The sequence below is a fragment of the Crotalus tigris genome, unplaced genomic scaffold (genome assembly GCF_016545835.1).
Source record: "Crotalus tigris isolate CLP2741 ecotype Arizona unplaced genomic scaffold, ASM1654583v1 scf7180000021643.52994198:917841, whole genome shotgun sequence".
In the NCBI taxonomy this organism is placed as follows: Eukaryota; Metazoa; Chordata; class Lepidosauria; order Squamata; family Viperidae; genus Crotalus; species Crotalus tigris.
The window spans coordinates 371,803-399,156 of NW_024098611.1; the positions used below are offsets into that span (position 1 = coordinate 371,803).

At 47.3% G+C, this 27,354-nt stretch overlaps 1 protein-coding gene across 1 annotated transcript; it reads left to right on the forward strand.

Moving 5' to 3' along the window:
* Positions 1-983: 983 nt before the first annotated feature.
* Positions 984-27,024, forward strand: KIF3B (kinesin family member 3B). The gene is made up of 9 exons (XM_039318897.1): positions 984-1,370; positions 12,251-13,741; positions 14,671-14,772; positions 16,730-16,852; positions 18,997-19,115; positions 19,456-19,569; positions 21,189-21,294; positions 22,868-23,043; positions 24,216-27,024. Exons 2-9 carry the CDS (start codon positions 12,320-12,322, stop codon positions 24,304-24,306), a joined length of 2,253 nt encoding a protein of 750 aa, XP_039174831.1. The 5' UTR covers positions 984-1,370; positions 12,251-12,319; the 3' UTR covers positions 24,307-27,024.
* The last annotated feature ends 330 nt before the right edge of the window (positions 27,025-27,354 follow it).

Consider the following 27,354-nt stretch of genomic DNA (forward strand, 5'->3'; position numbering starts at 1 on the left):
AAGGGCCTTGGAGGTCATCTAGCCCAACCCCCTGCTCACGCAGGAAACCCTATACCCTTTCGGACAAATGGCTGTCCAGTCTCTTCTTAAAAATGTCCAGTGTTGGAGAATTCACAGCTTCTGGAGGCAGGTTGTTCCACTGGTTAATTGTTCTCACTGTCAGGAAGTTTCTCCTTAGTTCCAGGTGCTTCTCTCCTTGGTTAGTTTCCACCCGTTGCTTCTTGTCCTGCCTTCAGGCGCTTTGGAGAAGCGCTTGACTCCCTCTTCTTTGGGGCAGCCCCTGAGATACTGGAAGACTGCTGTCCTGTCCCCCGTCCTTCTCTTCATTAAACTAGACATACCCAATTCCAGCAACTGTTCCTTGTTATGTTTTAGCCTCCAGTCCCCTAATCATCTTTGTCGCTCTTGTCTGCACTCTTTCTAGAGTCTCAGCATCTTTTTTCTATTGTGGTGATCAGAACCGGATGCAGGATTCTAATTGTAAAGCGGTACTTTACAAATCCTTAGTAAGACCATCAGTCCATCAGTCTAAAGACCGGGATCATTTGAGGAGTCCATAATGTTGGGGAAAATGGAAGAAAAGAGAAGAGGATGAGAGGAGCAAGGGGAATGGATTCAGTTAGGCCAGGGGTAGGCAACCTGGGCTCTTTTATGACTCGTGGACTTCAACTCCCAGAATTCCTGAGTCAGCACGGCCAGTTCAGGAATTCTGGGAGTTGAAGTCCACGAGTCATAAAAGAGCCAAGGTTGCCTCCCCCTGGCCTACACCATTTCCGACAAGTGGCTGTCCCGTCTCTTCTTAAAGGCCTGCCGGGGTCCAATCGGAACTAGGCCGCGCCGAGCCCCGGCTTCTCAGTGCCAGCCACGTCCGGGCCACTGAGAGGGGAACCGCGGCCTCCTCTGAGGCGAGCCCGGCGCACCTCACGCGGCCTTCGGGAGGTGGGAAGTTGCCCGGATGTTGGCCTCGCCTCCCCGTCGCCCTGGAGAGCGCAGGGGCGTGGCCGGGCGGCGCCCGTTGCTAGGCAAGGCCGCTGGTCGCTACGGAAGTGAGGGCTTGTGGGCGGGCGGCCGCGTTGCCAAGGAAGTGTGCGGCGGCCTCAGCGGCAACCGCGCCGCCTCACGCCGGATCCGAGGCCGGGGAAGGCCCGTCTCCCCCGGGGGGCGCATCCGACGGCCCCTCCCAGGCCCAGCACGGGAGGACTACCCGCCCCATCGGGCACCGCGGCAGCCCAGGCTTCCCTTCCAGGCCGGGCCCACCGCTTGAGACCCCCCCCCCTCCTTCGCCAATCCCGCAGGCGGCTGAGGCGGCGACGGGGCCGGTCGCTGTTGCTGCGGCGGCGGTCATGGCCGGAGGGGCAGCCGTCCGCGAGGTAAGCCGTTGCCGGGGAGGGGGGGGCGTCGCCTGGCGGGCCTCGGAGGAGGTCTTGGCGGCTAAGAAGGCGCGGCGCTTCGCCCTTCGTCCTTACCTTGATTCTCCCTCCTCCCCCCCCCCATTCCTTCTCTGGCTTTCCTGGGCCCGGAACTGCTTTTGTATTTTTTAACATTTATATCCCGCTTTGTCTGTCTGTCTGTCTGTCTGTCTGTCTATCATCTATCTATCTACCTATCTATCTATCTATCTATCTATCTATCTATCTATCTATCTATCATCTATTTATCTACATCTATCTATATCTATATCTATCATTTATCTATCTATCTATTTCTACATCTATCTATATTATATCTATCTATCTACATCTATCTATATCTATCATCTATCTATATCTACATCTATCTATCTATCATCTATCTATATTATATCTATCTATCTTACATCTATCTATATCATCTATCTATCTATCTGTCTCTGTCTGTCTATCTACCTATCTATCCTGCACTATCTAACTAGCATATCTATCGTATCTATCTATATATCTATCATATCTATTCTATCTATATATCATATCTATGTAATATCTACATGTCTATATCATTTATCTATATTTCTTATCACCTATATATTTATCATATCTATCTATATTATATCTATCTCTGTCCCTCTGTCTGTCTCTCTATATCTATCTCTCTATTCTATCCTTTATCTCTATCATATCTATATTATATCTATCATATCTATATTATATCTATCATATCTATCTAGCTCTAGCTCTATATCTATCATCTCTCTATATCTCTCTATTCTATCTATATCTCTGTCGTATCTATCATATCTACATCTATATATCTATCATTTATCTATCTCTATCTCTTATCACTTATCTATCTATCTATCTATCTATCTATCTATCTATCTATCTATCATATTCAATACTCCTTCCTCCTCCTGTTTTCCCCAGAACAACAGCCCTGTGAGGTGGGCTGGGTGGAGAGAAGTACAGTGCTGGCCCAAAATCAATCAGCCAGCCAGCTGGCTTTCTTTCATTCATTCATAAAAATAAGAATGGATAAAAATGCCAAATCCGGTCTAAACCTTCGGCTGACTGTGCCATGAGCAATAATAATGATTGAATGAATCAATGAAAGGATGTTGGGTGACTCTAGGCCATGGGTAGGCAACCTTGGCTCTTTTATGACTGGTGGACTTCAACTCCCAGAATTCCTGAGCCAGCCATGCTGAGGGGAAAGGGAGAGGTTTCCAAGCTGAGCCATGCTGGCTGAGGAATTCTGGGAGTTGAAGTCCACGAGTCATAAAAGAGCCAAGGTTGTCTACCCCTGCTCTAGGCTGATCGCCTTTCTGTGTGAGCCTATCTTGTAGGGCTGTTGTGGGGAAATGAGAAGACAGAGGGGTATAATATTGTTCACACACACACGCACGCACACACAAACACACACACACACACACACACAACTCTGTGAGGTGGGTTGGGCTGAGAGACGTACTGGGGCAAAGTCAGCCAGCTGGCTTTCATTCATTCATTCATTCATAAAAATAAAAATGGATAAAGATGCCAAATTCAGTCCAAACATTTGGCTGACTGTGTGATGAACAATTGAACGAATTAATGAAAAACTGGTTGGGGGACTCTTGCCGTTGCTAGGCAAGGCTGCTTGTTGCTATGGAAGTGAAGGCTTGTGGGCTGGGGCCCCTTTTTGTGAGCCTACCGTGTAGGGTGGTTGTGGGGAAATGAGAAGTCCGGCAGGGGGGCGGGATTTGGCATCTCCTCTGCCTAAAAATGTGTGGTAAAATAATATTGATATCTAATTTTATCCCCAGCCTTTTTGTATGGGGAATACGCCTAATCCTCTTGCCTTTTCTTCTTCCCACAACAACAATCCTGTGAGGTGGGCTGAGTGAAGCACTGGCTCAGTCACTCAGCTGGCATTCATTCATTCATTCATTCATTCATTCCCTTTGCCTAGCAGCCCATCTTAAAACCCAAACTCTGGGTAGCTTGTAAGCCAAAAACAAAACAATGTATACCACAATAATAATGATAAAAATAAAAATATCATTTGCCTGTAAGCAAGAACTGGTGGGATCATAAAATAGAGAAAGTCATAGAAAATGATAAAATTAAACTGCTCTGGGACTTCAGAATTCAAACAGACAAGCACTTGCAACATAACACCCCAGACTTAACAATTGTCGATAAGAAAGACAAAAAAGTCTGGATAGTGGACGTGGCAGTGCCTGGAGACAGGAGAATAGAAGAGAAAGAACTGGAGAAGATAACAAAATACAAAGACCTACAAATAGAAATAGAAAGACTATGGCAAAGGCAAGCAAGGGTGGCAGCAATGGTCATAGGCGCCTTGGGTGCAATCCCAAAACAACTGGAGCACCACTTGAACACCATCATCGGCATTGACAACTTCGCCATTAGTCAATTGCAAAAGGCGGCCTTCCTAGGAACAGCTTCCATCCTGCGACGATGCCTGTAATACCATCAAACATCCACATCTGCCTATCCCAGGTCCTTGGGAAGGACTCGATAGGTAAACAAAAACGCCAAATCCAGTCTGAACATCTGGCTGACTGTGCGATGATCCATAATAATAATAATAAGAATAAGAATGATGATGATGATGATGATGTTGGAAGGGACCTTGGATGTCATCTAGTCCAACCCCCTGCTCAGACAGGAAAACCTACTATTCCGGACAAGTGACTGTCCAGTCTCTTCTTAAAAGCCTCCAGTGATGGAGCACCCGCAACATAATAATAATAGAGCTGGAAGGGACCTTGAAGGTCATCTAGTCCAACCCCCTTCTCAGGCAGGAAATCTTATACTACTTCAGACTAACGGCTGTCCAGTCTCTTCTTTAAAAAAAAGCTGCATCCTTCAGGTGCAAAGGATGATAGGTGGGTAAATAAATACCCAGAAAAACCTGGCGGCACCATCATCGCCCTTTTCTGATGCCACCCCCACGTTCTCCCCCTGTTCTCAGCTCCTCTATCCCAATGCTTGGGGGAAGAACCGGGGCTTCGGGATTCCCTGGAAGGTGAAAAGGGTGGGAGTCCTGCCAGACCCTGGGGAGGGGGAGGGAGTTCCATGGGGCAGATGGGGCTGGGCTGAGAGAGAAACATTGACCCATTCTCCTTCCTAAGGATTGAGTTTCCCTGTTGCTGCTTAGGGCAGATCAGATGCCCGCCTGCCTGTGGCCAAGTCGGTGTCTACCGGCTGCCTGAACTGGAAATACTCATTGGTGTTGAGTGTTATTGGGAGCAACGTGTTGCGTTTTCCATGAGCTGCTTCAAGTGAAATCACCTTTGTCTTAGAACAAATGGAATTTAGCCATGAGATCTTTCTACTCGGATGAATGAAAAACTTTTTTTTTTTTTTTTTACATTGTGGATGTTATTCCTGGTATCAAAAAGCCTTCCCTGGCTCTCTTGCATTTTGCCAGTTTATTTTTTTTTAACTGAGATGAAGTTAGGACTTTTCAGGTCTATTCTATTCTATTCTAATTCTAATTCTAATTCTAATTCTATTCTATTCTATTCTAATTCTATTCTATTCTATTCTATTCTTCTATTTTATTCTATTCTGTTCTATTCTAATTCTAATTCTATTCTATTATTCTATTCTAATTCTATTCTATTCTATTCTATTCTATTCTATTCTATTCTATTCTATTCTATTCTATTCTATTCTATTCTATTCTATTCTATTCTGCTTCCAGCGGCAAGCAGGACTTGGTTTTTAGACACAGCGTCATCTTCTATATTCCAAGAAAGCAAGATTTGAATGGCTTCCGTGTTTTAGACTGGCAGCCAGTTGAAAAATGCAGTCTGGAGCTTCCAGCTAATGGATTAGAATCTGTTTGGGATCTGGGCCAGATGGCCTTGGCTTTGATAAGGTTAAGTGCTGTTTCTGGGTAGCACTTTCTAAAACGTTTGTAACAGGCTATTATGGCATTTTTGTGCACGGCCTGTTTGCAGGGGTATTCAATCAGACTAGAGCTGGAAGGGACCTTGGAGGTCTTCTAGTACAACCCCCTGCTCAGGCAGGAGACCCTATACCATCTCAGACAGGTGGTTATCCAGTCTTGTCTTAAAAATCTCTAGTGATGAAGCACCCACAACGTCTGGTGGCAAGCTGTTCCACTGGTTAATTGTTCTCACTGTTAATAAGTTTCTCCTTAATTCCAGGTTGCTTCTCCCCTTGATTAGTTTCCATCCGTTGTTTCTTGTCCTACCTTCCGGTGCTTTGGAGAATAAGTTGATACTCACCCCCCCCCTTTCTTTATGGCAGCCTCTCAAATACCAGAACGCTGCTATCATGTCTCCCCCAGTCTTTCATTTCTCTAGAGTAGCCAAACCCAAATCCTGCAGCCGTTCTTCATATTTTTTTTGACTTTCCAGGCCTTTCATCCTCTTAGTTGCTCTTCTTTGCCCTTTTTCCAGAGTCTCCACATCTTTTTTGTAATGCAGTGACCAAAACTATATGCGGCATTCCAGATGTGGCCTACTGAGGCTGTGGACTTAGTTGGGGGTGCATGCTATGCTGGACCATAGGGCAGGCTATACAATTAACCAGTGGAATAACCTGCCTCCAGAGGCGGTGAATGCTCCAACACGGGAAGTTTTTAAGAAGAGACTGGACAGCCATTTGTCCGAAATGGTATAGGGCAGTGGTTCTTAACCTTTTTGAACGAATCGCCCCCTTGAGCCAATGAGAAAGTTGTCATCGCCCCCCTCCCTCAACATAACCTCTCAATCACAACATAGGAAATAATTCTTCAATTTATGTTAACACTTTTTTTATTTTCTTTAAAATTGTCATCAGGACATATCGATGCAAATAATTTATTTCCAGTCTTTTTCCCATATCTCAACTGTTTGAAAAATTTTGGTGCCACCGTCACTTTATTCCCAAACTTCGTGATACATGTATTTCATTATTATCTTATTTATTCAAGACACTTAAATGTAATGACCACTGAAAACAAAATTCAGTTGCAAGAAAGTAAAATGCCCGAAAAGAAAAACAGTAACATTTAATGATTGAATTACAAGTGAAATTTAAGACACAAAAAGAAATATAAAAAGCGTAGAGGCTGCTGCGCAACGCGCATAAAGATAAGCAATGCGTCTTCACATATGTACGGCGTTCTGTACTGAAGCTAGCGGGAGGAACATTTGAAAACACAATTCAATCCACTAATAGCGAGCGATCTGATGTTTTTGTACGACAGATATGCAGCAATTCACTGTACGAAAAAGTCTCAAAAGTGTCCCCAAAACTTCTCGCTCCATCGCCCCCATATCGCCCCCTTTTCATTCCATCGCCCCCCTGAAAAATGAAATCGCCCCCTGGGGGGCAATATCTCCCAGGTTAAGAACCACTGGTCTAGGGTTTCCTGCCTGGGCAGGGGGTTGGACTAGATGACCTCCAAGGTCCCTTCCAACTTTATTATTATTATTATTATTATTATTATTATTATTATTATTATCATCATCATCATCATCATCATCACTACTACTACTACTACTACTACTACTACTACTACTACTACATATAAAATGTTTATTTGGTGCCGCAAAAAGAAGCATCTCTGCCAGTGTTTATTTCCAGAAGGATTGTCAGGGTAAATGAGCATCCTTTTCTGTAACTTGCTGACTTCTAAAAGTTTGGTTATGGCAGCTCTGTAGATTCATTTATTAAGAAAATGAGGACGGCTGCCCAGCTTACTCATGGGGACTCCGTGAGGCTTACAGACATAAAGCCCCAATACAAAACCCAAGGTAGCCCCACAACCCCTGGCAACAACAATCAGGCCAGTCACTTGATGGTCTCTGTGTCTTCCTGGGGGTCCCCAGGCCTGCTGGCAAAACCATGTCTTTGGTGTCTTTTGAACGGGTATTAGAATGGGCCAAATTTATCTTCCCGGGGATGATGTTCCACAGGGAGGGGGCCACCACAGAGAAGGTCCTTCTCCTTGGTCCTATCAAATGGATCTCCTTAGGAGAGGAGACCTAAACTTCTTTAATGTAAATAATAATAACAATAATAATAATAATAATATGGAGGAGGAGGAGATGATGATGATGATTATTATTACTACTACTACTACTACTACTACTACTACTACTACTACTGATCATTGCACAGTCAGCCAGATGTTCAGACTGGATTTGGCATTTTTGTCTACCTCTCGAGTCCTTCCCAAGGACCTGGGATAGGCAGATGTGGATGTTTGATGTTATTACAGATCTCGTCGCAGGATGGAAGCGGTTCCTAGTAAGGCCGCCTTTTGCAATTGACTAATAGCGAATTTGTCAATGCCAATGGTGTCCAAGTGGTGCTCCAGTTGTTTTGGGATTGCACCCAAGACGCCTATTACAATTGGTGCTACCCTTGTTTGCTTTTGCCACAGTCTTCCTATTTCTATTTGTAGGTCTTTGTATTTTGTTATCTTCTCCAGTTCTTTCTCGTCTATTCTGCTGTCTCCAGGCACTGCCACGTCCACTATCCAGACTTTTTTGTCTTTCTTATCGACAATTGTTAAGTCCGGGGTGTTACGTTGCAGGTGCTTGTCTGTTTGAATTTTGAAATCCCAGAGCAGTTTAACTTTATTAGTTTCTATGACTTTCTCTATTTTATGATCCCACCAGTTCTTGTTTGCAGGCAAATGATATTTCTTACAGATCTTCCAATGCACCATTGTTGCTACTTTGTCATGCCGCTGTTTGTAGTCAGTCTGTGCAATCTTCTTGCAGCAGTTTCTTCTTCTTCTTCTTCTTCTTCTTCTTCTTCTTCTTCTTCTTCTTCTTCTTCTTCTTCTTCTTCTTCTTCTTCTTCTTCTTCTTCTTCTTCTTCTTCTTCTTCTTCTTCTCCTCCTCCTCCTCCTCCTCCTCCTCCTCCTCTTCCTCCTCCTCCTCTTGTTGTTGTTGTTGTTGTTGTTGTTGTTATGGATCATCGCACAGTCAGACAGATGTTCAGGCTGGATTTGGCATTTTGTCTACCTATCGAGTCCTTACCCAGCTCCTGGGATAGGCAGATGTGGATGTTTGATGGTATTACAGGTATCGTCTCAGGATGGAAGCAGTTCCTAGTAAGGCCGCCTTTTGCAATTGACTAATGGTGAATTTGTCAATGCCAATGGTGTTCAAGTGGTGCTCCAGTTGTTTTGGGATTGCACCCAAGGAGCCTATGACTATTGGTACTACCCTTGCTTGCTTTTGCCACAGTCTTTCTATTTCTATTTGTAGGTCTTTGTATTTTGTGATCTTCTCCAGTTCTTTCTCGTTTATTATTATTATTATTATTATTACTACTACTACTATTATTATTATTATTATTATTATTATTATTACTATTACTACTACTACTACTACTATCTAGACTTGGCACAGAACTGCATTTTTAAACAGTTGAAGCCTCCAGATACTTTTCAAGGGCGGCTCCATGTAGTGCACATCGCAGTAGTCTTTCTTTTCTTTGCAACTTTTCTTTGCAACTTCCTATGTTTTAGGCCTGGAGACTAAAACATACGAAGAACAGTTGCAGGATTTTAGTATGGCCAGTCTAGAGAAAAGAAGGACCGGGGGGGGGGGACATGATAGCAATATTTCAGTATTTGAGGGGCTGCCACAAAGAAGAGGGGGTCAATTTATTTTGCAAAGCACCAGAAGTCAAGACAACAAACAATGGATGGAAACTGACCAAACAGAGAAGCAACCTGGAATTAAGGAGAAATGTCCTAACAGTGCGGACAATTAACCAGTGGAACTCCTTGCCTTCAGAAATTGTGGGTGTTTCATCACTGGAGGTTTTTAAGAAGAGACTGGATAGCCATTTGTCTGAAATAGTATAGGGTCCCCTGCTTGAACAGGGGGCTGGACTAGAAGACCTCCAAGGTCCCTTCCAGCTGTATTCTGATTGAATTGAATAGTCTCGATGAGGACCCGGGCGATGTATCAGCCATCACTTCCATTTGTGCCCCTTTATGGGAATTATGAAACACCCAAGTCACAAACACCTCCGAAGAACACGAGAGATCGCAGAGGGTTAAGATGTAACGAGTTCCCATGTTGAAGGATGACAACACCCCCAGAAGGCAAGCCCAAAATTGGCCAGCTTCACGGTCGTAACGTCTGACTCACCTTCGCTGACTTAAAAAAACCAAAAATAGACCAGGTTTCTGCCAGAAATGTGTCCAGATGTAAGCTGCACCTAGGAAATTGGGGAAAAAAAATATGGCCTGGGTGGGAGAACGCAATAATAGCACAGCGGTTGGTTTTGCAGCCAAGAAAACGACAGGGACCTGACAAGATTCACCCAAGGCAGCTTCCTTTTAAATCAAAAATTGCTCAGTTCTAACGCTTTTTCTCCTGAAGGATGTGAGGGACGAGGGCGGAGGGTCCTCGTGGATGTGAAGAATGTCTAATAAGTCAGAGATGCTTCTGATCTTTCCGTTTAATCCCCGGGGGATGAGAAGAGTAGGAGAGACAATCGGTGCGAATCAGAAGCCCCACGGATTCCATTTTATTTTATTTATTTTTATTTTATTTTTAAAATTTATAAGCCGCCCCACTCCCGAAGGACTCTGGGCGGCTAACAATAAAAACACATAAAACATAACAAAACAAACAGTACAAGAACAGTCATCCAGGGGTTAGGTTTTATAAACCCCAGGCCTGCCGGAAAAGCCAGGTCTTAAGCAGCTTACGGAAGACCAACAGGGTGGGAGCGGTCCTAATCTCTGGGGGGAGCTGATTCCAAAGCGTGGGCGCCATCACAGAGAAGGCCCTCCTCCACGGCCCCGCCAAATGTCACTGCTTGGCCGACGGGGCCTGAAGGAGGCCCAGCCTGTGGGATCTAACCGGACGTAGGGAACTATGAGGTAGTAGGCGGTCTCGCAAGTAGCCTGGCCCTGAGCCATATAGGGCTTTAAAGGTAATGACCAACATCTTGAATTGGACCCGGAGACCAATAGGCAACCAATGCAGCTCGCGGAGGATAGGTGTAACGTGGGTGTACCGAGGAGCACCCGCTATCACTCGCACGGGTCCATTCTGGACCAACTGTAGTCTCCGAATACTTTTCAAGGGTAGCCCCATGTAGAGCGCGTTGCAGTAGTCCAAACGTGAGGTGACAAGGGCATGAGTGACTGTAAGGAGAGCCTCCCAGTCCAGGTAGGTGTCACTTTTCACTCGGCGAGTCGGGGTTGCCCTGCAAACAGATGCCAGGGTTAAAATCCTGGCGGGATCTAGCCGACATTAAGCTCTGCCGATGAGCTGATGGTAAAACGATGGGTCAACCATTGACACTTTACACAGAGGAGGGTAAGGTGTGAGTCACTGCCGTTCCTCCGACGACAACAGCCTTTGCCAGCCGTTCAGTTGCACCTGGTGTGAGTCTGGAGCCGTGTTTAACTTCATCTGGAGTCCTCTGGCAGCTGAAGGAGGTACAGAAGAGCAGGTAGCCAGGGGTTCAGCTCAGCAAAGCTTAGGGAAGCTGTCATCTTTATTCCCAGGAGTGATGGATGGATGGATGGATGGATGGATGGATGGATGGATGGATTACATTTGTATGTCCTCCATCTCATTATCAAATGACCCAGAATGGCTTACAATTCCATAAACATCCCAAAGATGCTTCTTCAGGAGGCCACTGGATTCCCTTGTTTTTTTCTTTGAAGATGTTTCGCTTCTCATCCAAGATGGATGGTGGGGAATAGAAGGGTTTATCATGGCTGGCTAGGGAATTCTGAGAGTTGAAGTCATAATAATAATAATAATAATAATAATAATAATAATAATAATAATAATAATAATTAATAATAATAATAATTATTATTGCAAAAGGCGGCCTTACTAGGAATTGCTTCCATCCTGCGATGATATCTGTAATACCATCAAACATGGACGTGGCAGTGCCTGGAGACAGCAGAATAGACGAGAAAGAACTGGAGAAGATAACAAAATACAAAGACCTACAAATACAGATAGAAAGACTGTGGCAAAGGCAAGCAAGGGTACTACCAATAGTAATAGGCGTCTTGGGTGCAATCCCAAAACAACTGGAGCACCACTTGAATACCATCATCGGCATTGACAAATTCGCCATTAGTCAATTGCAAAAGGCGGCCTTACTAGGAACCGCTTCCATCCTGCGACGAGATCTGTAATACCATCAAACATCCACAACTGCCTATCCCAGGTCCTTGGGAAGGACTCGATAGGTAGACAAAATGCCAAATTCAGTCTGAACATCTGGCTGACTGTGCGATGATCCATAATAATAATAATAAAGTTGGAAGGGACCTTGGAGGTCAACTAGTCCAACCTGCTGCTCAGGCAGGAAACTCTATACTATTTCGGACAAATGGCTGTCCCATCTCTTCTTAAAAACTTCCAGTGTTAGAGTATTCACCGCTTCTTGGGGCAGGTTGTTCCACTGGTTAATTGTTCAAACTGTCAGGAAGTTTCTCCTTAGTTCTAGGTTGCTTCTCTCCTTGATTAGTTTCCATCCGTTGCTTCTTGTCCTGCCTTCAAGCGCTTTGGATAATAGCTTAACTCCCTCTTTGGGGCAGCCCCTGAGATATTGGAAGACTGCTATCATGTCCCCCCTGGTCCTTCTCGTCATTAAACTAGACATACCCAATTCCAGCAGCCTTCTCTTATATGTTTTAGCCTCCAGTCCCCTAACTGGAGGCTAAAAGTCTTAAAAGTTGCCAAGGTTGGACACCCCTGAGCTAGGATGTTAAGTGTGAATACAGTAGAATAGGGACTTCTGCTTGCTATGCTTTTACAGAGTCTGAGCACTTACGTTCCGTTGTTGCACTCTATTCTTTGCAGGATTAGAAGAATCCTTGCTCTTCGCGATCCCGCCATCCCTTCCTTTGGTCCCCGGGCTAATCTGTTGTCATGTTGAAGTTAAAGTGCTCGGAGACGGTCAGAGTTGTCGTACGATGCCGGCCAATGAACGGCAAGGAGAAAGTGGCTTCCTATGAGCAAGTGGTGGAAGTGGACGTGAAACTGGGGCAAGTCTCAGTCAAGAACTCCCGGGGAACATCTCACGAGCTTCCAAAGACGTTCACCTTCGACTCTGTTTACGACTGGAACTCCAAGCAGTTTGAGCTTTACGATGAGACTTTCCGGCCTCTGGTGGACTCGGTTCTCCAGGGCTTCAACGGGACCATTTTCGCCTACGGGCAAACTGGGACGGGGAAAACCTACACCATGGAAGGGGTGCGTGGGGACCCCGAGAAAAGAGGGGTCATCCCCAACTCCTTCGACCACATCTTCACCCACATCTCTCGGTCGCAGAACCAGCAGTATCTGGTGAGGGCCTCCTACCTGGAGATCTACCAAGAGGAAATCAGGGACTTGCTCTCCAAGGACCAATCCAAGAGGCTGGAGCTGAAGGAGCGGCCCGACACGGGCGTCTACGTCAAAGACCTCTCCTCCTTTGTCACCAAAAGCGTGAAAGAAATCGAGCACGTGATGAACGTCGGCAACCAGAACCGGTCGGTGGGCGCCACCAACATGAACGAGCACAGTTCCCGCTCCCACGCCATTTTCGTCATCACCATTGAGTGCAGCGAGGTGGGGCTGGACGGGGAGAACCACATCCGCGTCGGGAAGCTGAACCTGGTGGACCTGGCGGGCAGCGAGCGCCAGTCCAAGACGGGAGCCCAGGGTGAGAGGTTGAAAGAAGCCACCAAGATCAACCTCTCTCTCTCCGCCTTGGGCAACGTCATATCGGCCCTCGTGGACGGCAAAAGCACCCACATTCCCTACCGAGACTCGAAGCTGACCCGCCTGCTCCAGGATTCCCTGGGCGGCAATGCCAAGACGGTGATGGTGGCCAACATCGGCCCGGCCTCCTACAACGTCGAGGAAACCTTGACCACCTTGCGGTACGCCAACCGGGCCAAGAACATCAAGAACAAGCCCAGAGTCAACGAAGACCCCAAGGATGCTCTCCTGCGGGAATTCCAGGAAGAAATTGCTCGCCTGAAGGCCCAGCTGGAGAAAAGGTCCATCGTCAAGAGGAAGAAGAAGGAGAGGAGGAGAGACGGCGGGATCGGGGGGGAGGAGGAGGAGGAGGAGGAAGAAGAGGAGGAGGAGGAGGAAGAGGAGGAGGGTGGAGAAGAGGGAAGGGTGGACAAAGATGACTACTGGAAAGAGCAGCAGGAGAAGCTGGAGGTAGAGAAGAAGGCCATCCTGGAGGATCACAGCTTGGTCGCCGAGGACAAGATGAGGCTGCTGAAGGAGAAGGAAAAGAAGATGGAGGACTTGAAACGTGAGAAGGAAGCGGCTGAAAAACTGGGGGCCAAAATCAAGGTAGGATGTCTTTTATACCAAACAGTATAATTTTATTGGTCATTAACCAGCATAATGATAGATAGATAGATAGATAGATAGATAGATAGATAGATAGATAGATAGATAGATAGATAGATAGATCGGACGGATGGACATATGTATGTATGTATGTATGTGTATATATATATATATATATATATATATATATATATATAGAGAGAGAGAGAGAGAGAGAGAGAGAGAGAGAGAGACAGACAGAGACAGACAGAGACAGAAATAGATATGATAGAGAGACAGACAGAGATAGATAGATAGATAGATAGATAGATAGATAGATAGATAGATAGATAGATAGATAGATAGATAGATATAGATAGAGGGATGGATGGATGGATATATATATATATATATATATATATATATATATAGACAAGAAAGATATGATAGGAGAGACAGACAGACAGACACAGACAGAGATAGATAGAGATATAGATAGACAGATAGACAGATATAGAGATAGAGATAGCGATAGATACATAGAGATAGAGAGATAGATAGATATAGATATAGATATATAGAGATAGATAGATATAGAGATATATAGATAGATTGATAGAGATAGATATAGATATAGATATAGATATATAGAGATAGATAGATATAGAGATAGATATAGATAGATAAATAGATAGATAGATAGAGATAGATAGATAGATAGATAGATAGATAGATAGATAGATAGATAGATAGATAGATAGAGGTGGGTGGATGGGTGGGTGGGTGGAGAGAGAAAGAGAGAAATAGATGATAGAGATAGCTAGAGATAGATATAGATATTAAAACTTTTAAGTTGACTGGAATTACAGTTGTGAGACCAGGACGATATCTGCAACGTTCTAATTTTATGAAATTTCTCCCCCGGCGCTCCTTTATTTTTTGTTTTTAAGGCCATGGAGAGCAAGCTTCTTGTTGGAGGGAAGAACATTGTGGACCACACAAATGAGCAGCAGAAAATTCTGGAACAGAAGCGGCAAGAGATTGCCGAGCAGGTGAGATAAGGGCAGAACCGCCCATTTTTTTCCACATCTTTTATTTTGCTGTTCACCTGCAGACTAAAGGCCTCCCCTTTCCTACCTAGATAAAGGTCCCTGAGAATATTTCCCAAGCAAACGTCTTTCATGAGTGAAAACTACAGGCGGTCCCCAACTTAACGAGTGTAACTGAGCCAGGAATTATGGTCGCACGTTACGGAGGCCATAAAGCTGGTCATCGTGTGACCCTGCCTGATTTTATTAACTTTTTTTGTGGTTAAATGGACAGTGTGGTCCTTAAGCAAACAGGGCAGTCGTTTTAAGTGAACCCACTATACCCAGTGGACCTTTTTTGGGCTGGAAACTGGAAGAAGACCAGTTTCCAGCAAAAACCTTCATAAACCGCAGTCCATCTTTACTTCCTTCTATTTTTTCCTGTGATTAAAATTTCTGTACTGTATAATCAATTCTTTTGAGAATCAGCAGTTATCATTTTTAAGTTAGAGTGTGAGAGTCAAACGGGTTCCCGAACTCATGGACTTCATAACTTTTAATTCATTGATATTGTGATGACCCAGGGCGCAGCACCGAGGCAGTGCAGTCAGCTGGCAATTCAAACTGCCCTTTAATTGCTCCAAATTTTCCCCAAATGCTCCCAGGCAGTGCAATCAGCTGGCAATTCAAACTGCCCTTTAATTGCTCCAAATTTTCCCCAAATGCTCCCACGGCAGTGCAGTCAGCTGGCAATTCAAACTGCCCTTTAATTGCTCCAAATTTTCCCCAAATTCTCCCAGGCAGTGCAATCAGCTGGCAATTCAAACTGCCCTTTAATTGCTCCAAATTTTCCCCAAATGCTCCCACGGCAGTGCAGTCAGCTGGCAATTCAAACTGCCCTTTAATTGCTCCAAATTTTCCCCAAATGCTCTCAGGCAGTGCAGTAAGCTGGCAATTCAAACTGCCCTTTAATTGCTCCAAATTTTCCCCAAATGCTCCCAGGCAGTGTAGTCAGCTGGCAATTCAAACTGCCCTTTAATTGCTCCAAATTTTCCCCAAATGCTCCCACGGCAGTGCAGTCAGCTGGCAATTCAAACTGCCCTTTAATTGCTCCCAATTTTCCCCAAATGCTCCCACGTTTCTGGCAAGCCTCCAAACACAGGTAGACACACCACACACCTTCAGCCGCCTCTGGCTGCCAGTAGTTTTCACACGCAGTCTGATTAGGAGAGGAATTTACTCAAGGCCGCGGAGATAACAAGGAATGACACATACATCATAAACCTAACCAGTCTGTGTGAATACACGGCTTGCCTGCGCGGTTTCAAAAGGGAAGCCAAAATACAGTCCGAGATCTATAAACATCCAAGCAACGTCGTCAGCAAGCCCAAGGGTCAGAGTTTCCGGGTTTCCGAGCAGAAGTCACAGGACAAGAGATCAGCAACAACACACACACAACTCCAAGGAATCAGCGTTTCTTCCCGACAAATGTCTCTCCCCACAGCGTCTCCTTAAGTCTCAGTCTCCAGGTGTGCCTTGTGGAGAGGGGCGGGACGCTCCCGAGTAGTTGAGCCTGCCTGCATTGTTCCCTCCTTCTCTCTACTCTCCGTGCTCTGGGATCAGGTGGGGGTGGCCCTTGCTCATCGCCTGAACTCTGCCTCTCTTGTTCATCCTGTCCCAATCCTGAAGGGCCTCGGCCTGCTCTTCCCCACATTCCTCTGGGGCCACAGACCCCTCTCCCTCGGCCTCCGTAGGGTCCCCTTCCAGCTCATTTTCCTCCGCAGATCCAGGCTCCAACGGAGGCATGACATATTTACTGTGGGCTAAAGAGGCTGTACGTCCCCCTTGGGAGAGGGGTTAATTCTTAAGCCAAGTTGAGAGTCCCCCCCCCTATGAAGGGCTCTCTCACAAGAATGGGAAGGCCCAGGTCAGTGAACGGAGAAGCTTTAAATGAGCGCGAACACCTTGATGTGTCCTGCAGAAACGACGGGAGCGAGAAATCCAACAGCAGATGGAAAGCCGGGATGAAGAGACCCTGGAGCTGAAGGAGACCTACAGCTCCTTACAGCAGGAGGTGGACATCAAAACGAAAAAGCTGAAAAAGGTGATGACCAGTCAAGGAGAGTCTTTGTAGCTCAGGGTTGGAATGAGGGGGTCCTTGGGGATCCCTGAGCTGCTGGGTAGTTGGTCTTGTAGACGTTTCGTGACCCAACTGGGGAGCATCATCCATGCTAGAAGGGAAAGAGGTTGTGGGGGGAGGAGGAGGAGGAGGAGGAGGAGGAGGAGGAAAAGACTGTGGGGTCCTTGGTGTTCTCTGAGCTGGGTGGTTTTCTTGCAGATGTTTCATGACCCAACTAGGGAACATCATCAGTGCTAGAAGGGAGGGAGGTTGTGGAGAGGAGGAGGAGGAGGAGGAGGAGGAGGATTATGGGTTCCTTGGTGCTCTCTGAGTTTGGTGGTTTGCTTACAGACGTTTCATGACCCAACTGGGGAACATCATCAGTGCGAGGAGGAGGAGGAGGAGGAGGAAGAACTGTGGGGTCCTTGGTGCTCTCTGAGCTTGTCTGTTTTCTTGCAGACCTTTCATGACCCAACTAGGGAACATCATCAGTGCTAGAAGGGAGGGAGGTTGTGGAGAGGAGGAGGAGGAGGATTATGGGTTCCTTGGTGCTCTCTGAGTTTGGTGATTTGCTTGCAGACATTTCGTTACCCAACTGGGGAACATCATCACTGTTAGGGGGGTTGTGAGGAGGAGGAAGCTGTGAGGACCTTGGATCTCTCTGAGCTGGGCTGCTTTTTTGCAGATGTTTCATTGCACAAGTAGGTAGCATCATCAGTGCTAGAAGGGGGGTGGTGTGGAAAAGAAAAGAAAGAAGAAAAGAAGAGGAGGAGGAGGAGGTCTGGTCAGGATCGAACTCCCGGCTGTGGGCAGAGTTTGCCTGAAATACACCATTCTAACCACCGCACTTCCACCGCTCATCTATCATCTATGATAGATAGAGATAATAGAGATGATAGATCAGCGGTTCTCAACCTATGGGTCGCGACCCCATTTGGGGTCGATCGACCATTTTTCGGGGGTCGCCAAAGGCGGCGATCCGCCATTTTCTCCCCTCCGGGGGCGCTGCCGCGCATGCGCATGGGGGCGGCGGCGCGCCTCCGGGGGTGGTGCTGCGCATGCGCACCACGCGTGGGGGCTGCACCACGCATGTGCGCCGCGTGGAGCCGCCGCCACGCATGAGCACCGCGCATGGTGGCGCCGCACCACGCATGCGCATAATGTTTGTGTGATGGGGGTCGCCGTCACACAAACGTTGAGAACCGCTGTGATAGATAGATAGATAGATAGATAGATAGATAGATAGATAGATAGATAGATAGATAGAGAAATGATAGGTGATAAGAGATGAGAGATGGATGGATGGATGGATAGGTAGATAGGTAGGTAGATAGATTTGGATGGATAGATAGATGATAGGTGATGAGGAATGAGAGATAGATAGCTATAGATAGATAATATATAGAGATACAGATGATAGATCAGTGATGGCAAACCTTTTAGAGACTGAGTGCCCAACTGCAACCCAAAACCCACATGCATTGTCGAGGGCCAAGTGGGCGTGGCCCATTGGGTGGGCATGGCCAATTGGGTGGGCGTGGCTGCAGTGGTAATGGCAGACTGGGTGGGACTAAAAAGTTCAATCAATTTCAACTTTGCAAGATCTTTTTTTTCCCACGAGAAGTTGAAAAAAAGGTTGATTGATTGAACCTTTTTTTTTTTTTTTTGCACACGGCGGCGGAGGCCTAAAGCGAAAAGGTTTTATAAAACCCAGCTGAAGGCCTAGGACTGGGGCAATGGCACGCGTGCCCACAGAGAGGGTTCTGAGTGCCGCCTCTGGCACCCCTGCCATAAGTTCGCCACCACTGTGATAGATGATCGATAGATAGAGATGAGAGATAGATGATAGGTAGATGAGAGATGGGGGTGTGTGTGTTGAACAATAGACATATATTTCTTCGTAGTGCTTTCCAGCCCTCTCTAAGCAGTATATATTTACATTGCCTCCAACCATCTGGGTCCTCATTTTACCAACCTCGGAAGGCTTGAGCCAGTCACGATCAAACTCCAGGCTGTGGGCAGGCTCTGCCTGCAATGCCGCATTCTAGCCACTGCCCACACATGGTCTTTTGCGCAGAGGTAGTAGCCTTGGGCATGTCCCCCTCGACAGCTGTATTCCTCTCTTCCAGCTGTTTTCTAAGCTGCAAGCTGTGAAGGCCGAAATCCACGACCTGCAGGAGGAGCACATCAAGGAGAGGCAAGAACTGGAACAGACCCAGAACGAGCTGACCCGGGAGCTCAAGCTGAAGTAGGTTCCAACTAACCCGTGTATTATTGTTTTAAGGTCTAGAACAGAGGCGGCTCCTTGATCCCTTGTGGACTACAACTCTCCAGAATTCCTGAGCCAGCCCGGGAAGCCAGAATCCCAGGGATGGAAGTCTACAAGCCATAACAGGGCTATCCTTCCCACTCCCACCCCACCCCAGGTCCAGAACGTGGGAGGGAAGGAACGGGACGGTTGTCAGCTGCCCCAGAGACAAGAACTGTTGACGTGGTCCATCTGGGAAGTGTAGTCCGGCAAGGAAGACATCGTCTGGGTTCCCACCAGGCCGCCGTCTCTCACTTTCTCCTTTCCCGATCTGACCCAGGCACTTGATCATTGAGAACTTCATTCCTCTGGAAGAGAAGAACAAGATCATGAACAGATCCTTCTTTGACGAGGAGGAGGACCAGTGGAAACTTCACCCCATCACCCGACTGGAGTGAGTCCTCTTTCCCTTGGAGGGTTGAGGGAGACGTCTGTTCTGCCCCAGCCGACGTGAGTCCTGGTTATGCTCACCAGGAGAAACAAGGCAAACAAAACACAGTTCACAAAAACTCAATTCCTTAACACAGGGGTGGCGAACCTATGGCACGCGTGCCACAGGTGGCACACAGAGCCGTCCCTGTGGGCACGTGTGGCATCACCCCAGAGGGAGGCGGGGCCAGGCTGCTCCCCGCCCCCTCTCCATGTGCTCCTGCACTCTTGCTCTCTTTCTCTCTGCACCATGTCTTCCTCCACCCCCTTTAATATCATCTCTTCCCCCGCCCCCTTTAATATCATCTCTTCCCCCACCCCCTTTAATATCTCCTCCCCCACCCCCTTTAATATCAGTGAGGCTCCTCCAGTGGACCATGACCCCGACCCTCGCCCCAGTCTCATCCCCCCTCCGCCGCAGACCCCCAGATCTGCCCCAGTCCTGGCCAGGTCCGCATAAGTGCCCTTTACACGAGTGGTGTCGAGCTGGCCATGCCCACTCAATAGTCCACAGCCACGCCCACCCAGTGGGCCACGCCCATCTGGCACCCGACGATGCATAAGTGGAGTTTGGGTTGCAGTTTGGGCACTTGGTGTCTAAAAGGTTCGCCATCACTGCCTAAACACAAATGGCTGCCTTCGGCCACCAGCACCTCCCACACCTTCCCTTTTATGATGCAGCCCAGGCGTGGCTTCCTAATGCCTTTTCCTTTGCAGCCACCCCATTGCATCCCTCTGTCCTACTCGCTTCTCTTGCCTGCGCATTCGTGCATCCGGGATTTGTCCCAGCTGTTCTTCATCACTGTCCAACTCAGGCTCCCAGCACAGCTGGGTCTCAGCCTGAGCGCGAGTAGAGGGGCCAGGCTCCTCGTCCGACTGTAAGTCTTGGAGCTCCTCAGAGCCTTCCTCCGACTCTGATGTCACGCCAGGGCCCCTCCTCCTCCTCTGAGTCCTCTGAGTCCTCACACTCGCTGCTGGGTCCACTGGCTGGCGAGGAATCACAACAATGTCCAGGTTCACAAACAGGTGATTCCAGACTCACAACACTTCGCTTCGTGACCATTTAAAGCAGCGGTTCTTCACCTGTGGGTCGGGACCCCATTTGGGGTCGAACGACCATTTCACGGGGGTCACCAAACAACGCAGTCCGCCATTTTTTTCCCCCTTTTCCTTAGCTGTGCTCCTCCCTTTTATTCTATGGGCTTTTGAAAGCCAATAGAATAGACTCTCTTGAATAGAGTCTTATTCTATTGGCTTTCCAAAGCCAATAGGAATTGTCCAGGCTGTCTCTGCCCTGCTGAGCCCGCCAAAAGTCCCATTCTGCAAATGGTGCTGCACCAGTTGAGTAGTCCTCGACTTACGACCGGTTGAGTAGTCCTTGACTTACGACCAGTTAGGGGTCGTGGCATTAAAAAGGTTGAGAACCACTGGTATAGATCCTGTTTACAATTCTTGTTTGAAGAATCTTTGAAACCTTCTTACTAGTTAAGATTTTCATTACACTTAAAAGTATTTAAGTCTTTTGCCTCATACAGGAGGATGGGCATTGTGTATTTGACTTGCTGTCTCCCTTCCCTGTTCCAGGAACCAACAGATGATGAGAAGGCCGGTTTCCGCTGTGGGATACAAGAGGCCCCTGAGTCAGCACGCAAGAATGTCCATGATGGTCCGCCCGGAAGCTCGGTACAGGGTGAGCTCAGACTGTGTTTTGTGGGGGAGATCGGGAATAAAAATAAGGAGTGTCATGAAAATTAAATACATCTGAGAAAGATGTGCAGTCGGTATTAAAACAGGCCTTTGAGTCCTATTAAAAATAGTGTGATTTCCCTTTGGGGGTCTATGGAGATTCCAAGTCATCCAGGATCCTGGTTGTCCCAAAGATGCTTTGTTCAGGAGGCAACTGGACTTGCTTGTTTTTCCTTGAAGACTTTTCGCTTCTCATCCAAGAAGCTTCTTCAGGTTCTGACTGGATGGTAGAGAAAGGAAGGATTTATACTCCTTGCAGACAGCTGGTCATTTGCATTCCTTTTAGAGAGTCCTTGAGGCCACTTGAGGCTTATCTGTGTCCTCAGGGTCACCGGAGCGGTGCAAATGGGTTTAGAATTCCTTTCAGCAGTCCCAAGAAGTCTCAGTCACTTGTCTGAAATGGTCTAGGTCCTCCTGCTTAAGTAGGGGGCTGGTATCTTCCAGTTCTATTCTATTCCATTCCATTCCATTCTATTCTGTATTTCTATTCTATTATACTCCATTCCATTCAATTCCATTCCTTTCTGTATTTCTATTCTATTCTATTCTATTCTATTCTATTCTATTCTATAATCTTTATTCTATTCTATTCTATTCCATTCCATTCTATTTTGTATTTGTATTCTATTCCATTCCATTCCATTCCATTCCTTTCTGTATTTCTATTCTATTCTATTCCATTCCATTCCATTCCATTCCATTCCTTTCTGTATTTCTATTCTATTCTATTCTATTCTATTCTATTCTATTCTATTCTATTCTATTCTATTCTATTCTATTCTATTCTATTCTATTCCATTCCATTCCATTCCATTCTGTTCCGTATTTCTATTCTATCCTATCCTGTCCTGTCCTGTCCTGTATTTCTATTCTATTCTATTCTATTCTATTCTATTCTGTATTTCTATTCTATTCTATTCTGTATTTCTATTCTGTTCTGTTCTGTTCTGTTCTACTCTCTACTCCACTCCACTCCATTCCATTCTTATGACAACCTGTCTCGTAGAAAAATAGAATTAGCTGAGAACCTTAAACTGCTTACTCTTTGAAGATCTCCGGAGTGTCAGATCTCACTCTGGGGAAAGAGGGCAGGTCATTCCATCCTTCAGTATTCCTGGATTGATATAGGAGGAGTGGCAGAATCTGGGGGCGGAGTTAAAAGAGGGATCAGCCTAGAATCCCTATGTAGCCAAAAGCAGACTAATTCCAACCGTCTTTAAATTCCCTGGACTCTTATCTAACTCCCATCAGGTGCCAACCATGAGTTGAGAAGATTTCCTGCAGGAACTCCAATCTGTGGCCTTTATTAATTGCCTCATATTTAATTATGAGAGCCATACAGCGTCCCATTGTTATATCTTGGTGTGGCTTACCAAAGACGACAATAAACCCAAAATAAAGGGTATTTAAAAAAAAAAACCTAGGAAAAAAAATCAACATTTAAAAAAAACCCAGACATTATTACCCTGTTGAAATCATCAAGTTATTCAGCTCTGCCTGGAATTTGGACTATTTAGGCAGAAAACATCGTCCTGCTGGAACTGGATATGCCCAGTCGGACCACGCGGGATTACGAGGGCCCGGCCATCGCCCCCAAAGTCCAGGCAGCTCTTGAAGCCGCTCTGCAAGATGAAGATGAGATCCAAGTGGACGCCTCTACTTTTGAGAGCACGTCGAAGAAATCGAAATCCCGGTGAGCTGGAATGTGTTCTTTCGGGAGTCTAAGAAGTTGGAGGGCTGAATCGGCTGGTTTTTCAGCCTCCTCAACTGGGGAAGAGATTTCTGTTTGTTTGTTTTTTAAAAAAAGTATCTGCTAGAGATGCAGGCATTTCTGAAATACTGAGACATAAATGTATTTGCGCGGCCCGGTTTCTGATTTAGATCAGGGCTTTTCAACCTTTTCACCCATTGTACCACTTTTAGGCTATGGCAATATCCGAGGACCACCAGTCGCCTAGCAAGGGGTCAAAAACTTGATGATCCCCCCCCCAAAAAAGGAAAAAAGTGATAAAGTACACGTAGTCCTCGACTTACAACAGTTCGCTTAGTTCACTTAGTGAAGTGACAGTGGCCCTGAAAAAAGTGCTCCCCAAGCCACAGCCGAGCAAGACCCCTGCCTGCCCGCCCGGCGGTGCTCTTCCTCCTGTCCGAGGTTTTCATTGTTGTGAGCATTTCTGTTGAGGATTGGCAGCGGGGGTGGGGTGGGGGGTGTTTGGTTTTTATTTCCCCCCCCCCGTCTGCTGGGTGGTTGCAGCAGGTTTGGGTCACTTCACATGACCCTGGGACACTATGGCCGTCATAAATAGGAATCAGTTGCCAAGCCTCTGAATGTAAATCACAAGACCCTGGAGAGGCTGCAACATTCCAGCTGATCGGCGCTTCTTCTGGGCTCAGCGGAAGCTCCAGGATCAGTGCTGCTTTCCAGCTGATTGGTGCTTCTTCAGGGCTCAGCAGAAGCACTAGGATCAGTGCCAAGCTCCAGCTGGAGCCTGGTGCTGATCCTGGTGTTTCCACTGAGCCCTGACAGCCCCGAAGAAGCACCGATCAGCTGGAAAGCAGCACTGATCCTGGCCCTTCCGCTGAGCCCTGACAGCCCTGCAGCTCCAGCCGTCTCTCGGTCAGGCTTGTGCGGTGCTGCCACCGGTTCAGCTCATTCCCCTCCCCCACTACCCCTTTTCTAGGATGGTCGCGTACCACCTGCCAGCTGCCAATGTACCACCGGTGGTACCCGTCCCACTGGTTGAAAAGCCCTGATTTAGATCACGATTTGTCGTCTTTTCTACCTGTGAACGCGCCGTCATGACGTTTTGTTTGGAAAGTTGGCTCCTTTCGTCACGCGTCTCCTCTTTATTTTGCATTCCGCAGGCCTAAAACTGGAAGGAAGTCGGGCAGCTCCCCGTCCAGCGCCTCCACCTCTCAGCTGTACCCCCAGTCTCGCGGGCTGGTCCCCAAGTAAAAACCGGTCGCGCCTGCCGAGGGCAGGGCTCCCATTTTGCCGTCAAATGCAGAGGCGAGGTAACGAAGCCATGAGGCGTTAGGACTTATAAAAAGGAGGCCCGAGTCCAGAAGACGGCCTTTTTTGAGAAGAAACAGCAGCCTCTTCTGCATCTGGCGGGTCAGGCTCCCCAGGGCGGTCTCTGGCCTACCGCGAAGGAACGGTTTTTCTCCTTGGGCTGCGGGGTTGAAGGCGCAGCGAGCTTTTAGTTAGCAAATCGGAAATGCATGAGTTACTTTAGCGCATCTTAGAAGCCCAGAGAAGCACGGGGAGCGGTGGCGGCGATGGGGGCGTCTCCTTCCCCCCCATTGCCCCCCCCCGTGGCCTTCTCTCTCTTCCTTTTCCGCTTCCTTTTCTCGCCCCTGGCTCTCCGATTCCCGGAGCCAAAGGCCAGCGGTCACCTCGATGACGCCCGGTAGCAAGGTTGAGAAGTGACGAGAGGATTTTTGGTTGGGGTTTTGTTTTGGTTTTTTTTTGTTTGTTTGTTTGTTTTGCTAGCCATGCCGACTTTTTTTCTCCCCCCCCCCTCCTCCCTTCTCCCCTTTCCATTGAAAGACTGGCACTTTTGTGGGGCGGGTTGAAACTGCGAAAGAGGCGAGGCCGAAACATACCACTGAAGCTTTTCGGTCGAAAACGCCAAAGGGGAACCCGCTCTCCATTTTATTTTTATTTTTATTTTTTGGCAATAGAAGGTAGGCAGTTCCATCAATCCTTGGCTTGTTTGCAAGGACGAATTAAAAAAAAAACAAGAACCACCAAACACGGTTCCAGGTGGATCGGTTTCCTGGAGAACCTCAGCCGTGGAGACCAGGAGGGTCAACCTGGTCTAGCAGTTGTCCACCCATAGTTGTCCCCTTCCTCTCCTCACCATCTCCTCCTCTACAAGCTGGGAGCGTTTGTGACCCAAGGCTTCCTTGTCTTCCACTGTAGCTTCTCATCTCCAGTTTCCCCCCCTCCCAGGAGAAATTAAACCTCTGGGGGGGGGTGTCTTCTGCTCTCCTCTCAATGGCAGCGTTACCAATCGGAGCCACGCTTGAGAGGGAGGGGGGTGGACAACAAATATCTGGGTCGACAGGTTCCAACTCCCGTCCTCTTTTTTTGCTCCTAGTAGTTAGTAAGGCAGGCTACTGAGCACGGGGTGGAAAGTGAATGCTGCTGAAAAAGTGGGGTGGGGGTCCAAGAGCTGAAGACTGTGCCCCCCCACCCCCCCAACACCTTTGTATTGTTTTATAGTTCGGTTTGTGTATTTAACTTTGTTGCACATGGCAAGTTCAGTTGTGGCAAGTTCAGTTGTCTCCCCCCCCCCTTTTTTTTTTTTTACATTGACGGTTGTAACTGTGAATATATTCTCATCGGCTCTTTTCCCCGACATGTTTTTAACGCCCGTGTTTTCTTCAACTGTGTATAAGGGTGTACGTCTGCATGGGTCCGTCAGGACATTACTCTTAAGCGTAAGGGTCCTTGGTACGTGTTCTCTATTCGGGGGGGGGGGGAGGAGGCGTAAGTATTCCAGGGTCTTGCACCCTCTCGAAGGAGACCCCCCCCAAGAGGCGTTCTGCCGGCGTGGTGCCTCAGGAGACACACACACACCCCAGCCTCACTCCACGTTACCTTCTGCTTTTAAGTTTGCCAAGTACGTTTCTGGATTGGCGAGCAGCTGATCAGCCACGGATCAGGGGGGCATTGATTTGGTGAGCTGGTTTGGCTTTTTAGAAACTCTGCCCAGCCTACCCACCCCTATTTTGCTGTGGCTAATTCCCTCTGTAATTAAAAACAAAATAAATAAAATGGACTGACTTAGAAGTGGAAGCTCAGCGACGAATCCAAAGATGATAAAAAGTATGCAAAGATGAAGCCCGGCGCCAGCCTATTGCTTTTCCACTGTTGAGCAGGCAGAACAAGGCCGGTCCAGAGCGTCATCCACCTTCTTGGCAAGCATGCAGCAGAAAGAGAAGTGGGAGTACTGACCTGTTTCCCTAACGGCCGGCTGCGTTTCTGACTTCCCCTGCTTTTCCCCACGCCAAAAACTTTTCTCCGTCTTCACCTTTCCTGTCCTGCCCTCTTAACGAGCGTTTTCTGAAGCTGACACCCCCTTTGGAAACATTTTCATAAACCGGGGTGTCCGCTATTGCCTTGTTATTTAAGGCAGCCCTTCCTGACTTGCTATCCCTAAATATGTTGAATTGACTCCTCGTATCCCACGCCGGCGAGGAACACGAAACCTTGGTACTACGCTCAACCAATAGAGCAGGGGTCCCCAATGCTGGCAACTTTGAAGACTTGCGAACTTCAGCTCCCAGAATTCCTGCGATGCTGGCTGAGGAATTCTGGGAGTTGAAGTCCTGCAGTAGAGGATCTGTTAAGGCCTATGGGAAATTCATTCGCTGGGCTCCTGACCTGTGCGTAAGTCCCACTGGAGTGCATAAGCGTCCCTTGGTTCCAGCGAGGAATATTATCCATATGAGAGATGCTACTGTTTCCTGCAAGCAATGTTTCCTTCCCGAGGTTACATCTAACCGACTACTGTTTTATCTGTACATAAAGAACACTGTCAATAGTTCTTTCTCTGTCCATGGATTTAAAGCTTGTTATCTGTAATAGCCTCTCTCGTCTAGGAATGTAAAAGTGCACCTGCAAAAATATAATAAAAACCATCTGGATTTATTGTCTGTAAAAGAACACATTTCCTTGGAGTTTTTGCCATGCTTTATTTAACACCGTACATGCAGACCAGCTTTATAGGATAGCCTGATGAAATAAGATGTTGAGACTCTAGAACAGTGGTTCTCAACCTTTTTAACACCGCGACCCCCAACCGGTCATAAGTCGAGGACTACCCAACCGGTCGTAAGTCGAGGACTTTCCCTGTCCGGGAGCGCTGTGCATGCGTGGTGCCGCCCCCTGCGCCGGCCGAGGCGTAGCTGGCAAGCGGCAGAGACGGCACAGGCCGACCACCAGCTGGGCCATCAGCTGGCCCAGCCCAAGGGAGGTAAGGCACCCGCCGGGCTC

Excerpts from the sequence above, each read along its gene's own strand:
- KIF3B (XM_039318897.1), top strand. The coding sequence starts at position 12,320 with ATGTTGAAGTTAAAGTGCTCGGAGACGGTCAGAGTTGTCGTACGATGC. Across the intron at positions 19,116-19,455 it reads ACCCGGGAGCTCAAGCTGAA|GCACTTGATCATTGAGAACT; the intron begins GTAGGTTCCAAC and ends GATCTGACCCAG. Across the intron at positions 21,295-22,867 it reads GCCCGGAAGCTCGGTACAGG|GCAGAAAACATCGTCCTGCT; the intron begins GTGAGCTCAGAC and ends TGGACTATTTAG.